General features: G+C 47.0%; 1 protein-coding gene across 1 annotated transcript in view; it reads left to right on the forward strand.

Moving 5' to 3' along the window:
* Positions 1-9,793: 9,793 nt before the first annotated feature.
* Positions 9,794-15,623, forward strand: part of Abca4 (ATP binding cassette subfamily A member 4) — a 140,788-nt gene continuing 134,958 nt past the window's right edge. Inside the window, 1 exon segment of the mRNA XM_051165778.1 lies at positions 9,794-9,902. Coding sequence (XP_051021735.1) covers positions 9,837-9,902 — 66 coding nt within the window. The 5' untranslated portion in view covers positions 9,794-9,836.

The raw sequence follows: 15,623 nt of genomic DNA on the forward strand, positions 1-15,623 counted from the left end.
CTAGAATTGAGTGGCTTTCTGTGCCATTTGGTAGTGTCGCTAGCTTCTGGCCAGGGCCTTTTAGACTATATGGTTCTTGATGCACGACCTCAACAGCTGAGTTTAGGGAACCCCGCCCCCACTCACACACCCCCACCCCCACCACGCCCCTTTCCGAGCAGTGGGTCTGACCCTAGAAGTGTAGCTACTCTGGGTTCCCAGGCTGTGCTCTGTGAGCCACTCAGCCCTCCACAGCGGTAACAGCCAAGACAGATGCTCTGTGTGAACCGCTCTTCCACACGCCCTCAACGCGCTTTTCTGGCAGCTTCCACGTTCCGTGTGTAATACCCAGAAAATGTAAGACCTCCAGGCTCTGTGTCTTTTCTGAATGTCAAGCCAGCAAAACCTCTAAAGAGTTTTTGGAATGAACAAATAAAAGCCACCTCCTTGTTTGTGATAACACCTTGGTTTAGCTTGCTTCTGCCAAAGCAAAGTTCTTCATCCTGGGAAACGCCTCTCCTCTCCCTCTCTACCTCCCGAAAGTCTCCAGGAAGATTTTTTCTCTAACGGTGCTAGGCCAAGGTAGCTAACGTTTGTGGTTCATTTCCGGCTGTATCCGTGGAGCTGGGATGACAGGAGGAGCCCCTCCCACAGCCTGCTTAGGCTGACACAAAAGTTGGACCAATTCCAGAGAAATGACTGGGTCTGGGTGAAAATGACCCAAGTGCGCATCGAGCCTCTCTGGGGCCGGCAGCAGGCACAGAGGTAAACAACCTGACCTACAGCTAGGCCTCACTCCCCAAAGCGTCCCAAGATCTCGCTATCTTGGACCAGAAAGAATTGGAAATGGTTTGGAAAGACCACAGTCGGTTCTGACTAGCGGGTTAAAGGATCAAGATGAACCGACTACCCACAACCTTTCTCTGTAATCCGACAACAAACGACATGAACGTCATGGTGGAGGACAGCGGCTAACTGAAGAACTTGCCCCTTGGCTCTTCACGCTGTGGATAAACTTTCCTTCATTAGAGATGTCTGAACAAACACTGTGGCTGAGTAAAAAAGCCAAAGAAGTCAAAAGAACGATGAGCTAGTTCCTCACATTTGTGACCAATTTATAATTCACACAGGATTTCTACGGCGTCTCACTTAGTGCCCCGTCGGGTCCCGCCCCCCTCCCCCCTTTGTGAAGCTGCACCTGGGTCCTGCAGGCCTGCTTTCCCACGGTGTCCGCGGAATGTAAGATACCCCTTCCCCTGCCCAAGGCTAATTCCTCCCTGCCACCTTCCTTGGGACCCCATCAATCACCTGGCAGTAGCGATAGCATCTCTCTATCAGCTGGCTTCCCCAGATATTAAAAAGGTCGATCTCTCCTGTTTTAAGGGAAATGATGGCCTCCCTGACCCGGTGTGCCCACTAGCTACTGTGTCCACCCCTCTTCCCCTTCTTAATCTAATTGTATGAAAGAGCCTTTACGGGTCGGCATCGGGTGCTCACATCCCATTCTGTGACCCTCCGCCGTCTGGTTTCTTCCTCCTCTTAAAACTATTATGTTTGCTGCCGCCTGGTGGTGGCGCAGTCTTTAGTCCCAGCACTTGGGAGGCAGAGGCAGGCGATTGCCGTGAGTTCGAGGCCAGCCTGGTCTGCAAAGCGAATCCAGGGTAGTCAAGGCTACACAGAGAAACCCTGTCTCGAAAAACAAGAACAAAAAACAAAAAAAATTATTCTGCTTATGGTCGGCTGTTTTCAGCCTTTCTCCTACTTGGCTTTTTGTTGTTGTTTCGGTGGTGGTGGGATGTGTGTGTGTGTGTGTGTGTGTGTGTGTGTGTGTGTGTGTGTGTGTGCGCGCGCGCGCGTGCGCGCGCTGAGTCGCTTGGTATTGTGAACTACTTCCTTCTCTTTGACATGTTTCTCTTCCCATGATGTCCAGAGAATTCCTCTTTCCTGACATCTCCCTACCATCTCTCGCACCCCCTGCTCAGCTGCTTTATTGGGCTTTCTTCCTTCACCTGTAGTTGAAACAGATTGTTGAGAGATCACATACATGCATATGAGTGCTCAAGTTAAAGTCATAAGCTGACCGTGCCCATGTGACAGATACCCAAGCCAGATGGCAGAAAGTATTCAGCACCTCTACAAACACCAGGTATCCTTTCCAGGCAGTGTCCTTCCTCCCCGTGGCAGTTACACACACACACACACACACACACACACACACACACACACACACACACACACACACACACACACACACACACACACACACACACACACTTCCTTCCAGCTCCACAGGTGAGTTTTGCCTGTGTTTAAACTGTATGCAAATCAGGCTGTGAATACTTTGTTTTACCCTTTGTTGGCTTAGCATTGTGTGGGAGAGAAGTATCCACTTTTTTTTTTTTTTTTTAAAGTTTTAGCTTGCTTTTGTTGTTATAAGAGAGTTGGTAGAAAAATATAGCACAGTTAAGGGCTGGCAAGATGGTTTGGCAGGTAGAGGCGCTTGCTGCCAGGACTCATGACTTGAGTTTGATCCCTGAGACCTACATGATGGAAGGAGAGACCTGACTCTTGTAAATATTCTCTGTGGCACATGAAACACGCCCCATACACACACATTGTATGCACACAACATGCCTCCCCCCCCCCATACACCGTACATACACAAAATAAACAACTAAAAATAGGACAGGCTGTAGTTGGTTTATCCATTCTTCTTTGATGAGCACTTGTAGAGCCTCTGGGTTTTGCTTTTTAAAAGGATCCTGTGAAGAAATGTGTGCCTGATTGTGAGAAGTCTGCAGACTCGGAGGATGAGATTATCCAAGACTGTTTAGAGTAAAAACAGTAAATGTGTCTTCTCTCTTGATAAGACAGAATGTTCAGGTACATATTTTTTTATAAGCTAAAATTTTTATATCTGCATTTTAACCCAACAATAACAAAAATTTGGGAGTTCAGAATTTTTTCAGGCAAGATTAAATTACTTCCACCTGATGCACAAAATTCTTTTTTTGTTTGTTTGTTTGTTTGTTTGTTTGTTTTTTCAAGACAGGGTTTCTCTGGGTAGCTGTGGCTGTCCTGGACTTGCTTTGTAGGCCAGTCTGGCCTCAAACTCATAGCAATTCTCCTGCCTCTGTCTCCCAAGTGCTGGGATTAAAGGCACACACCACCATGCCTGGCCACAAAATTGTTATAGGGCTGATTCTGTTAATAAAATATCTTTTATTTTTTCTGATAGGACCCATGATTTATATAATGACTGGAGTCCTTAAATTATATCAGTTTTATCATTCATTTCTTGTGGGGGGTGATGTACACAAGATTGTGCATGTATGCATACATACATATGTGTACATACATGCTTGAGAGTGGGCGCACATGTGTGTACATGCTGGTGGAGGTCAAAGAAAAGTTCAGGTGTCATTTCTCAGGCACTGTCCAATTTAGTTTTAGAGACATCGTTTCTATGGGCCTGAAACTCACCGAGTAGGATCTGCTGGTTGGCCACCAAAACCCAGGGGTCTGTCTGTCTTCTCTTCCCCAGCATTGGGACCACACCCTCACGCTGCCACATTTGATATTTTAAAAGCGTGTTCTAGGGATTAAACAGATCCTCATGCTTGCATGGCATCCCCCCCCCCCCCATCATACATTTCGGTTGCATAACAACTACTAGTAATTGTGCCTGGACCTTTTCAATAACACTAAATGTTCTTAGCAAGACAAAGTAGAAAATGGACCTGCCATTCTTGTCTCAATGACGGAGCAAATCAAAGCAATCAGAAAGGGCTCTGAGCTGCAAGGCTCGTTATAAACGTGTCACAGGCAAATCAGTGAGAGGCCCAGTCTCAAAAAGTAAGGTAGAGAGTAAAAGTGAGGATGACAGCTGATGTGGCCTTCATGTACATGAGCATGTATGTGCGTATTCTCACACACATGTGAGCACACAGCACAGGCAATATCACACACACAGCAACAAAGGCCGTGTCAGGTAAGAAGACAGACAACAATGATTAAACAATGAAACGGGGCGGGGGGGTGGGGGTGGGAGGGTGGTGGTGCTGAAGAGATGGCTCAGTAGTTAAGCCGACTGGCTGGTCTTCCAGAGGGCCCAGATTTGATTCCCAGCACCCACGTGGCAGCTCACAACTGTCTGTAGCTCCAGTTCCAGGGGATTTGCCACCCTCACACAGACATGCATGCAAGCAAAACACCAATTCACATAAAATAAAAATAAATGCATCTCTAAAAGAAGACAATGAAACCCAGCTCCACAGATATAGATTAATGTTGAGTCCTTGGATTGCATTTGCCTGACATCCCTACAGAATTGTTTGGATGTCCTACCCTTCCTGTACTTAATAATACAGTGATTACTTTAATTTAGTTTAATTTTTTCAAAGAAAAGTATATGTTTAAATATAATAATATAGTTAGAAATAATATAGTTAGTATGCCATCCTGAGAAAATAGGGGGAAATAGCCACATTTCATGATGGGTTTTTTTGTTTTGTTTTGTTTTCTTTTCCAAAGGCACTCTTTCTTATGAGACTTTTAGAGATTATGTTTTTAGGAGGGGAAAAATCCTCTACTCTATGCCAATGGCTCTGAAGCATTCATTACTCCTCTCTGGTGATAAACTATGTAGTATCGCTTCCACTTCTAAACACAGAGGGAAAGTATGTTTATACTTCCACTCTGAGACTCTCGCAAGGGGTTCTCGTAGCACTCAGTGACTGATAAGCACATCTAAAACAAAAGTCAAAGTTGGAAACAAATATCACACTTGCTTGATTCATCAGCTACCCAAGCACTGAGTCACTTGGCATAACTAAAAAATGGTTGTATTTATTCGTCATGGTGTGTGCAGTGTGAGTGCATGTGTGGAGGTCAGAGGACAGTAGTGGAATTAATTCTAGCTCTTGCCTTCATTGTGGAATACAGTAATCAAACACAGATCAGCAGATCTGTGTGGCAAGTGCTCTGTCCCACTTAGTGGTCTCACCACATCTCAACTAATATAATTTTCACGTTTTGATGATCACAGTGTGGGGTGACTGATGAGGATTGTAAACCTGCCACACATCTCTTTAAATATTGTACTGTCAGTTGACTTAACTAGTTTTGTCAGCCTTTCCTTGTTATGTCCAAGAACTGAAAATACTATTTGGGAGTTCCACTTCCTTTTTTAAAACTTGAAATTAATTTATCTTTACATTTTTCCAAATGTAATATAAGAACATAAGCATTGGATGTATATTTGAAGAATCATGCTATTTTTCTATACTTGTATACACCATGTAATTTTTTTTAATTTTTAAAACTTTTTTTTATTTTTTTATTTTTTATTTTATTTTTTATTTTTTTATTTTTTTGGTTTTTTTCGAGGCAAGGTTTCTCCATGTACCCTTGGCTGTCCTAGACTCACTTTGTAGCCGGGCTAGCCTCAAACTCACAGCAATCTGGGATTAAAGGCGTGCGCCACCACACCTGGTTACCCTTGCCATTTCTTGATGGTGAAAATATTTAAGGATCTCTTCTGGCTTTTTGAAATGTGCAGTTCATCGTTGCTATTTGTGGCCACCTGACTGTGTAAAAAGTAGCACCTAGAACTTGCTCCTAACTGAAACTTAGTTCCCATGGATATCCTCCTGTCATATGTATCCAACATAGACATGACAGACAGCAGGCCTCTTTTCCTTGACACTTTATATAACTCAATCGAGTTTTCCCCTTACATTAATACTATGATCATGGACCTACTCAAGAATATAACCCAACAGTGCACAGTGCACGCATGCACGTGCGCGCGCTTGTGTGTGTGTGTGTGTGTGTGTGTGTGTGTGTGTGTGTGTGTGTTCATAAGTACTATGTGGAGGATATGTATATCGTCCATGGCTAATATAACTTACATATTCAAGACTATTTAATTTAAAAGTGATAGGAGCCAAAACTGAACGCATTCCACAAAGGGAAGAATCACTAGGATTGGGATGTCTCACACCTAACCTGCCTGAGACACAGGAGCACAACAGTGTCTAACGACAGCTGGCTGGGGACTTGGCTGAGGCTGGGACACCCTTTCCCATCCTCCCCGAGTGTCCTGTAAATTCTCTTTGCTATCAGGTGTGTTGCTCTGGGAACACAGCCTCAGGGCCTGTGCTGGCCTGTGCTATATACTGTAATATTTGTAAAATAGGAGTATTACTCATAGCAGTCAAAGTGTGAAAGGGCAAGTAAAATGGAATATACATGCAATAAAATACATTTAGCTTTAAGGAAAGGAAGTTGGACTCATGTCTTATGGCTTGGAATGTATGTGGCCTTTGAAAATCCACAAATTGAAATTTTAACCCCTAGTATGATAGAAGTCTGAGCCATTGCGAGGGACTAGTTGTGAGAACAGAGGCCTGGTGAGTGGGACCAGTGACCTTAAAAGAGGCTAAAGAGAGCCCTTTACTGCTTCCCTCATGTGAGCACACACACAGAAGGCACTGTCTAGGAAGCAGAAAGTGGTGCCTCACGAGACATCCTATCTGTCAGCGTCTTTTTCTTAGTCTTACACAGTCCCTGGAGCTGTGAGGGGGAAAAAAATCTGTTGTTCATCTAATATTTATGGCATTTTGTCAGAGAAACCTGAGTGATTGAGATATGTTTCAACATAGATAACCTTTAACACAGTCAGCCAGACATGAAAAGGCAAATGTCACATGGTTCCATTGAGTTGACAGAAATGGAAATGGTGGTTTCTATGGCCTAGAGAAAGAAGGAATTGAGGAGTTATTATTTAATGTGCACAGAGTTTAATATTATAAAGTAAAAAAAACAGCTTATGGAGATGGGTAGTGGTGATGGCTGAACATAGGGCATGTGTTTGCTTGTTTGTTGGGTTGGTTGGTTCTTCAAGACAGAGATTCTCTGAATAACCCTAGGTGTCCTGGAACTCTCTCTGTAGACCAGACTAGCTTCAAAATCACAAGAGATCCACCTGCCTCTGCCTTCCAGAGTGCTAGGATTAAAGGCTTGTGTCACCATCGTCCAGCTAGGGGACATGTTCTTAACAGTCCTGAACTATATATCTTAAATTGACTAAAATGGTGGGTTTATGTCATGTGTATTTCACAATGAAAAAAGGAAGATTCAATCTCAGGCAACATTTGTTGGGGCAAGAAGAGCCCCAGTCAGAGGACCAATGCAACCTGACTGTTAGTGAGTTAGAAAAAGTACTTGCCATCAGTTGAGCCCATCCCTCCCTAATTCACTTAACTGTGGACTATTTAAATTGTAATAGGAGATGATTTACATAGCCGATAATCTGATGGCTATGACTTTCCCCCAGTCATTGGGTAATTTGGAAGAAGACCTAGTCCCTCACCTGCTGTCCCTGTATAACCTCACCTACTTCCCAAGCATCTACAATGGCAACCTGATTGATTAATGGTGCCTTGGACTGAGTCATCCATCTATGTGCTGATGGGTCGCAAATCTGTATCTCCATCCTAAAAGCTGGTTCATGATTCCAGACCCAGGTGTTCGCTGCCTGCTGGCCATCAGAGTGCAGCACACATCATAGGGACTTTGGCTTCAACCCCAACGTAGCTGGATAGGATAGCTCAGACCTGACATCTCAGTGCTTGGGAGGTAGAAGCAGAAGGATCGGGAGTTCAAGGTCATCCTCAGCTATATATACAGTTCCAGACCAGACTAGAATAGTCTAAAACACCAAGTTAAAAAAATATCAGAAGCAAATGCAAGTCTCCTGCTAGCCCCCTCATTGCCACCCCCCCCCCCCGCGCCATTCCTCTTTCAGAAGGGCATACCATCCATCCTCTCATTATCCAGCCAATCAGGTTGCAAGCCCCAACCATTCTAGTTGGCTGCTGCTTCTTTTGCTTCTTCTTCTTCTTCTTCTTCTTCTTCTTCTTCTTCTTCTTCTTCTTCTTCTTCTTCTTCTTCTTCTTCTTCTTCCTCTTCTTCATCACTCACTTCCAATCAGTCACCTATCTGCTGTGTCTCTTTGCTTCTGGGCACTCCAAGCCCCGCCCCTTCTCTTATGTGACACTTTCTACTCCTGCTTTCTCTCAATAGGCCTGTCCCATGTAGCTCTTAGGTAGGCATTGGATTAGAGTGTTTTTAATCTCTTCCTGAATGATAAAAACCACACTCTCACCTTTAAGAAGCACTTAATGATTCCGTCCAGAGCTTGCTTCTGTTTGGGGGTGCCTTGCACTTGTGATCCACTCAGAGATCACTTCATATTTGCTCACTGAGTCAATCATCAGGACTTTCTGAATCTGGTCTCTGTTTCTCTTTTATAGCCTCTTCTCCCAGATTCTCCCACCCATACCCCACTGGAACCATCCTTATTACTTGTAGTTTGCCTGAGCAGGTTTCTGCCTCCCGTGGCATTTTAGTGAGATATTAGTTCAATAACTCAGTATTATCATGTGTGACAACGAGCAAAGTACTTAATCTTGTGAGGGTTCAGATTGCTTCCCTGTAAAACAGAACACCCAGCTACCGCACAAGACTGTAACAATGATAAAAGTAAGATAGGCAAAGACAGTTTACAGTATTACCACATCCTAAATGTATTATGTGTAAGATGCTATTTTGTATTGATCACAGTCTGTATTCAATGCCACTACCTCCAAGGGACCTTTTAAACACGCAGAGCAGAAACTCACTCCGTCATTGGAAGCTTTGCCAAGCACAGCCAGTCAGCTCTCATGGCTGCCCTCATACATTTTTTAGGTTATCTGTGTTCATGTGCTATGTTTACAAACAGACCATGAATTCCACCAAGTCAGCATCCACCCTACTCCACGGTTCTCTTTTCACCCTTTTGAGGTCTTAATGTCTAGGAACTTTTGTTTTGTTTTGCTTTGCTTTGTTTTGTTGTTGTTGTTGTTTTTGTTGTTTGTTTGTTTGTTTGGGGTTTTTTTTGAGACTGGGTTTCTCTGGGTAGCCTTGGCTGTCTTGGAGCTCACACTGTAGACCAGGCTGGACGGGAACTCACAGAGATCAGGCTGGTCTTGAACTCACAGAAATCCACCTGGCTCTGCCTCCCGAGCACTGGGATTAAAGGTGTGCACCACCACCGCCTGGCCGACTAGGACTTTTCAAAGAGAAAATATTCCTGAGCTTTGAGAAGGCAGAGGCAAAGCTTCCACGGGGACATACCAAGAAAACATGGGGTGGGGGGGCGGTGTCTTTGGAATCACAACTCCTTCACCCAGTGGTTCTCTCTCTAGCAACACCCACTGCTGAGCTAGACTGGTCCCGGTTTCATGGCCCCAGCCTGTGGCAGGCATTGCTATTGGCCTGCTGAGTTTGGATTCATCCAGGACTGGTTGATCGGACTTGAAGTTATTACAGTGCAAAAAACAAAGGGCTGAAAAAAGAAGGGGTCATTTTAGCTCTCACTTCCTAAGGGGAAGCAGTCAAATTCAGGGTGCTGGCCCAAGTCAGATCACTGGGAGGGAAATGTCGGGGGGGGGGGGTTCTAGGTATGCAAAGGGAATTGTCCAAGAGAGATCAGAACACCCTCCTCAGAAACCGCAGGAGCCCCTCTGACATCTGACGGGAAGGGGTAGCTGAGGAGCTTAGTTTTTCCATTGAGCACTTGTGTAGGGCTTTTCTTCCTCTAAACAGGAGCCAAAGCCTGCCTCCCACCCCACCCCCACCCCTGACAAAGGGCTTACAGGTAATTAGAAGAGATTATGCTGGAAGGGGAAAAGCAACCTTTAATCACCAGAAGGACACAGCAGCCTGAGCTGGAGGCAGTCCCAACGGCCTTTGTTTGCCGGCCTGAGCCCCTGGGCAGGGCGATCCCCCCAGTGCTGGCGTGGTCCGGTATGGGCTTCCTCAGGCAGATACAGCTTTTGCTTTGGAAGAACTGGACTCTGAGGAAAAGACAAAAGGTAATAACATGGGGTGGGTGGAGGGAGGAGAAGGCTGGAAACTAGTTCGCCCCTTAGCTCTGAGGCCACCATTAGCCTCTCCATGAGCCTCTCTGACCAAGGGCCCACGCATAGGATGTCACCCTTCTCTTGTCCTTGACTATATGAAAATTATTCTGTCCCCTGGCCAGCACAGGAGTCCACTGCTGCTCCCCACTGCTCCAGCGTTGGCACCTGCTGGTCCAGCTCTCACCACACACTGGAAGCATTCCTATCCCTGAAGAAACACAAAAACAAACCAAAACAACCCCCCCCGCAAAAGCCTCAGAGGAAAGCAAAGCAGCTTTGACTAGTTCTGCAGCTTCGAGCAGGCACTTCTTCATACATAAGTGTTCTGGAATTGGCTTGCAGTTCCCAGGGTAGCCACAGTTTTGATGAACACATCTTTTCTGTCTTTATGGTGCAGAAAGTCTTGCACCTTCCAACTGCTTCATAGGCTCACTGAGTGCACTGTGCTGCTGACCACAGATTTCCCCAAACTCTTTACTCACCAGACACCGTTGGACCAGACTAAGGGCTTAAAGGTGTAAAGTGTACATTCCCTCTGAAGTAGTTTTCATAATGGCTGGGGAAAAGTGAAGTATATTTTGAGAGCCCAGAGTCATATAAAGTAAGGTGGATGGACTATCCCAGGAGAAATGGCGGCGAGAGCTGCAGGTGATCAGACTCCCCTGAGTCACACTATAAATGGCTTCTCTATAGCTTTTCTATGAAGAGATAAGGAAGAAATCCATAAAGAAATGGGGCTGAGGATGTGCCTCAGTTAGTAGAGTGCTGGCCTAGCACACACACTAAGCCCTGGATTCCGTCCTCAGGACTGCATAAACTGAGTGCGGTGGTACACACCTGCCAAGGGGATCAGAAATTCAAAGTCACTCTTGGTTATATAGTGCGTGAGTTCAGAGCCAGTCTGGGATACATGAGATAGATAGAGGGAGGAGGGGAGGAAGGGAAGAGACAGACAGACAGAGACAGAGAGAGGAAGAAGGGAAGAAGGAATGGTTGACCCAGAGCCCAGCAGAGTCCTAAAAACATGGCACGGGCTAAAGAAGCTGATGTGGTGGGGGTGGGGGTGAGGTAGGGTTTGCTGTGAGAGTGGGGGGGGGGGGCGCTGTGAGAAGTGGGGGGGGTGCTGAGATTAAATAATGAGGCCCAGGATTGAGGAAGATACCTCTTGTTGAACCCTGGCCTACACACACACACATGTATTCACCACGCACACATATACAAAAAGGAAAGAAAGATGAGCCTCATGAAGATGTCGGGGGAGGAGACAGGCTACAGGGAAGAGGGTACGGGGAAGAGGGTAGTCGGCGTGGGTTTCTATAGGCAGAACAGGGCTTTCCTGGGTATTAGCCAGAACATTAAGGAAGAAAGGGGACCAGGTGGTGGGGCGTGTGAAGACCTGTGTGCGCCTTAGGCAGACTTGGTCAGAGAGAGATGCGCAGGGACATGTGTCAGCTAAGCACAAGACTAGCAGCTGAGAGAGCAGGGAAAACTCTGAGGTTATGGGCAAGTAGAAGGTGCCACACTCCCACTGAGAAAGCCTAGGGAAGGGAGAGAAATTGCTGCTAAGATGGCAGCAAGGACCAGAGATCTGAAAGCAGGGTCTGGTATCAAGTCCAGACTCCATGAGAAAGGAGGCCTGGCTGGTGACCTTCCGGTTGAGGAGTGACAGCTTTTTAACTAACAAATAGAAGAAGCAAGGGACACCATTCAGACAGTTCAAAGGCTTAGGTGTGGTTCAGACAGTACACAGGGAAGCTGGAGAGAGAGGCCAAACTCAGCCATGGGGACACCATTGTCCTACGGCTGGTGTCATTTCAAATTAGCCTTGAGGTTATTTGGGACCCCCGGGGACCAAGTGCTAACAGTAACCAAAGGCTCAATCCCTTCCAGAAATTTCCCTTCCTGAATGAAAACGCTGTCAAACCCTGAGCGAGACTCATTGTTAACTTCATCGTGTTCACGCACTCATTCAGTCAAGAAATAATAGTCGCCAGGCAGCGTGCCAGGTGCTAAGTTCACAGTGATAAATGAGACAGTTCAGCCTCTGCTCCCCGGGTGCAAATACTCTATAGATTGCCAAGGAAATCCAATATGCCGCTGCCCACCCCCACCACCTCCACCCCTCCCCCAGTGCCTGGACTGCTGACCAGCAATGCTCCCATTGCTGTGACAAGCCAACACGATTTCCAGAGACAGGATTGGCTCAGGAAGCTGAGCCTTTCCCTGGCATTGGCAAGTGTATGCCTTTTGGGGCATGGAGACTTTCTTAACTGTCCATCCCACAGGGGATGGAGCCATTCATGCTGTGAACCCAGGCTCATTGAAGCCTGGGCCCTGCCTGTATTTGCTATCACCTAGAAATTGAGATCTTCCCTGCCCCCACCCCCACCCCACACCCCCACCCCACACCCCCAGCCCATGCCTCTAGATAGCCAATGTTATCCAGATGAATAGGTAGGATGAGAGCATTTTTCTAAACCCCCAGTAGCTCTATGAGGGGAGCTGTGGGTCCTTTCAAGGCATTTGGATCTTCTGGAAAGATCTGCCTCTAGGAAACGGTGGCTGCGGAAAGTGCAGCATGGCTGACCCATAACTCAGCCATTTCTCCAACATTTATATTTTAGATGCTTAGCATTGAGCAGTGAGCAGGTGAGAACAGGCAGACACCAAGGTTCTTCACCCTCTTCTTTCATCCCCTCAAGATGCAGGATGGGAGTCTTCAGGTGCCTGCTCCCCTTCAGTTCCCATCTCACGTTAGCACTTGCTTGATGTTAGAAAGTATGTGCCATGGTACTAAATGCATTGCATCATTTAACTCTCACAGTAAATACAGAGAGGATTGGTTACCCCCATGGGTGCCAATGATGTGGGCTTCCGTTATCCCTGTGGGTACCAATAAGGTAACTGAGGCTTCATAAGGGTTAGGATGGGTTGGGCCCAGGATTAAACCATGTGTGGCTTCAGGACAGCAGATGTGCTCATCAAGCTTACTGTCACAGATATCAGAAAGAGCAAGTGGCTCAGTAATTTATCACTTACCAGGGCAATAGAGGTAACCTAATATCGGCTCTGTAGCCTAAGTGTATGTCTGACCTGCATGAAGGGGAGCTGAGCACAGCCTTTGAATTTGGAGGCCAGCAGAAGGAGGCTGCTACACTTCATGGGGTGGGGGAGGGGGCCCAGGAGTTCAGAAGAGATTTCTGAGGAGTTTAACCCTCACACCCCTGCCTCCCAAAGACACTGTCCAGTTTCACATCAGCCCATGCAGGTCGAGAGGGCTTGCACAGCATGTTAGTGTCAATTTTTCTTGCCTCTGAGTGTACATATCTAGAGTCCCTTGTAGTCCCCAGTCCCCCTCTTCCGGAAGACAGGATGTTTAATGAAGGCCTGAAGACTCATCAAAATAGGGGTTTACAGCCAGATGGTACTGGCACACACCTTTAATCTCAGCACTCCGGGAAGGAGAGGCAAAGGGACGGCCTGCTTTACAGATTGAGTTCCAGGGCAGCCAGGGCTACACAGTGAAACCTTGTCTTAAAAAGAGTAGGAATTCACTTCCTAAACTCTAGAGATGGAGGCCTGGCATCACTGTGGCCTTTAGTGCTGGGCCCAGCATCAGCGGACGAGAAGATCGGGATACAGGGGTTGAAGGCAGCTGGGCACCAGCTCCAAGGCCAGGCTCCAGGTGGCATGGGGCCAGGTTTGAGTCCCCTCTGGATTCCCAGCCCAGAAGGGAGGATCAGCACTCTCCAGCTCTGACTACCTCTCTTTTAAATTGAAAACAGAGAAGGAAGGGAGCCGACCTAACTGGCTGTTTTAAAACAACAAGCCCAGCTCTGCCCTGGCCAGGAACCTTCCCTCCCCCACATAGGCTGAATGGTAAAGAGGAGGGGAGGGAAGGCAGGGGGTGGGATGGGGAGGAGGGGGGAACAAGGAAATACCAGTTTAGTTTTTAAAAATTCCATGAGGGTTGGGGGGCATGGGTAGGGGGTGCTTCTGAGCTTGGACTGGGCTTAATTAAAGTTACAGACGTGTTTAAAGCAGGGAGGGGGCAGGGGGGGACTCTGGAGCGTGGTTTTTATTATCATGTGGAATTTCTCCCTAGGGCATGCCTGTGTACACTTGAGCAGCAAGGGCAGCGCCCTTCTGGGCTGGTGGTACTGAGTCTGGGGGAGGGGAAGAGGCTGCTGGGAGGACCCACCTGCCTCTGTTAGTTGGACCAAGGATGACAGGTGGCCAGTGGTGGCAGCCCCTCCAGACCCCACGAAGAGGAAAAACATCAGCTTCCCCAGGGCGACACTGAGATGGGGGGAGAGGCTTGCAAGGCTGCTGTTAATTTTCACTGTATTTCTTCCATCGTCTGTCTGTCTGTGCCCTGCAATCACCCACTGTGTTCCTGTGGCCTTTATCATGACTCTATGAGACAATAATAGGTGGTCTGTGTGCCAGGCACTGCTTCCTATATTGGGCATGATAAACACATTTCATTATCACAACAGCTTTGGGAGACAGGACCTCCCCTCCCCAACCCCCACACCCTGACCCCCATCCCCCACCCCCATCCCCCACCCCATGTCACTCCTTTTTGACAGATGTGGCATGGAGAGGTTCAAAGAGTATCCTCAGCCCCAGTCCTTGGCCCCAGAGTAGTCTGTTGCTGACTCTCGTTATACATGGAGGACAAAACAACACACCCATTTCATAGATGAGAAAACTGAGACTCAGAAATTAAGCAAGCCTGAGAATGGGTGAAGCACAAATCTTCACATTGCAGATCAGCACGGGTGACATTTAGCATCCTGTACAGCTCACGGGCAAACATGCTGCAAGAAGGCAGCAGTCTCTTTGGTAGAGAGCCAGCACTGCAAGCGACTGTCTTAGGAAGAGTCAAGGGGAAAGACTCTGGACTGGTTGTCTCATTTCCTCTGTGAGGACTCTGAGAGCAACTTCCAGTTTTGTCACTTGCACCTGTCCCACTGCTATCTTGCCAAACCCGTTCCCCACCATGCTTACAGGATGATCCGGAAGGGAAGGGGAGGGAAAAGCTGGTAGACGTGCCTTTGTGGGGTGCAATGTGTTTTATCTTCAGACTGTTGATGGCCTGAGCCCCTGTGTCAACTCCAGCTTCCCAGAGAAGCATCCTAGGCCCATCTTGACTGAGACTTATGCCTTCTGGAGAAATCTCATGGGAGCTTCCTATGAGTCCTGCCTTGTGTCCGGTGCTGGAGTTACAGTGGAGGACAGATGTGCCTCTGAGTGATGTGGAGCAGGCAGGGGATTAGGCCAGGGAGGCTGTCTGGATGTGCATGTCTTTGGGGGAATTACCAGCAAGTCTAATGGCTAGCAAGTTTTCCTGGGGCAGTCTTCTTAAACACCAGGTGAGAACTGCCCAATATTGGTGTTTCGCAACCTTGTAGGAAAAGGTATAGGAAAGTTCTGGAATCCAAGGACCTTAAAGGAAATCGACTGTTGTGTCCTGCCCTATCTGTCTGTGTGCTTCCTTTAACGTATTGAGTAAAGTCTTTTTTTTTTTTTTTTAAGTTACCCTGTACCTGTAAACAGTCTTGCTTTCCTTCAACGTGTGATCTATTTTCTACCTCCAGTTTTCAGATATGTGAGAACTTGGTTGCCAGCAAATGTCTGGGTTGTGTTCTGTTTTGTTTTAAGCAGCAC

This window comes from Acomys russatus, chromosome 23 (assembly GCF_903995435.1).
Source record: "Acomys russatus chromosome 23, mAcoRus1.1, whole genome shotgun sequence".
Classification (NCBI taxonomy): domain Eukaryota; kingdom Metazoa; phylum Chordata; class Mammalia; order Rodentia; family Muridae; genus Acomys; species Acomys russatus.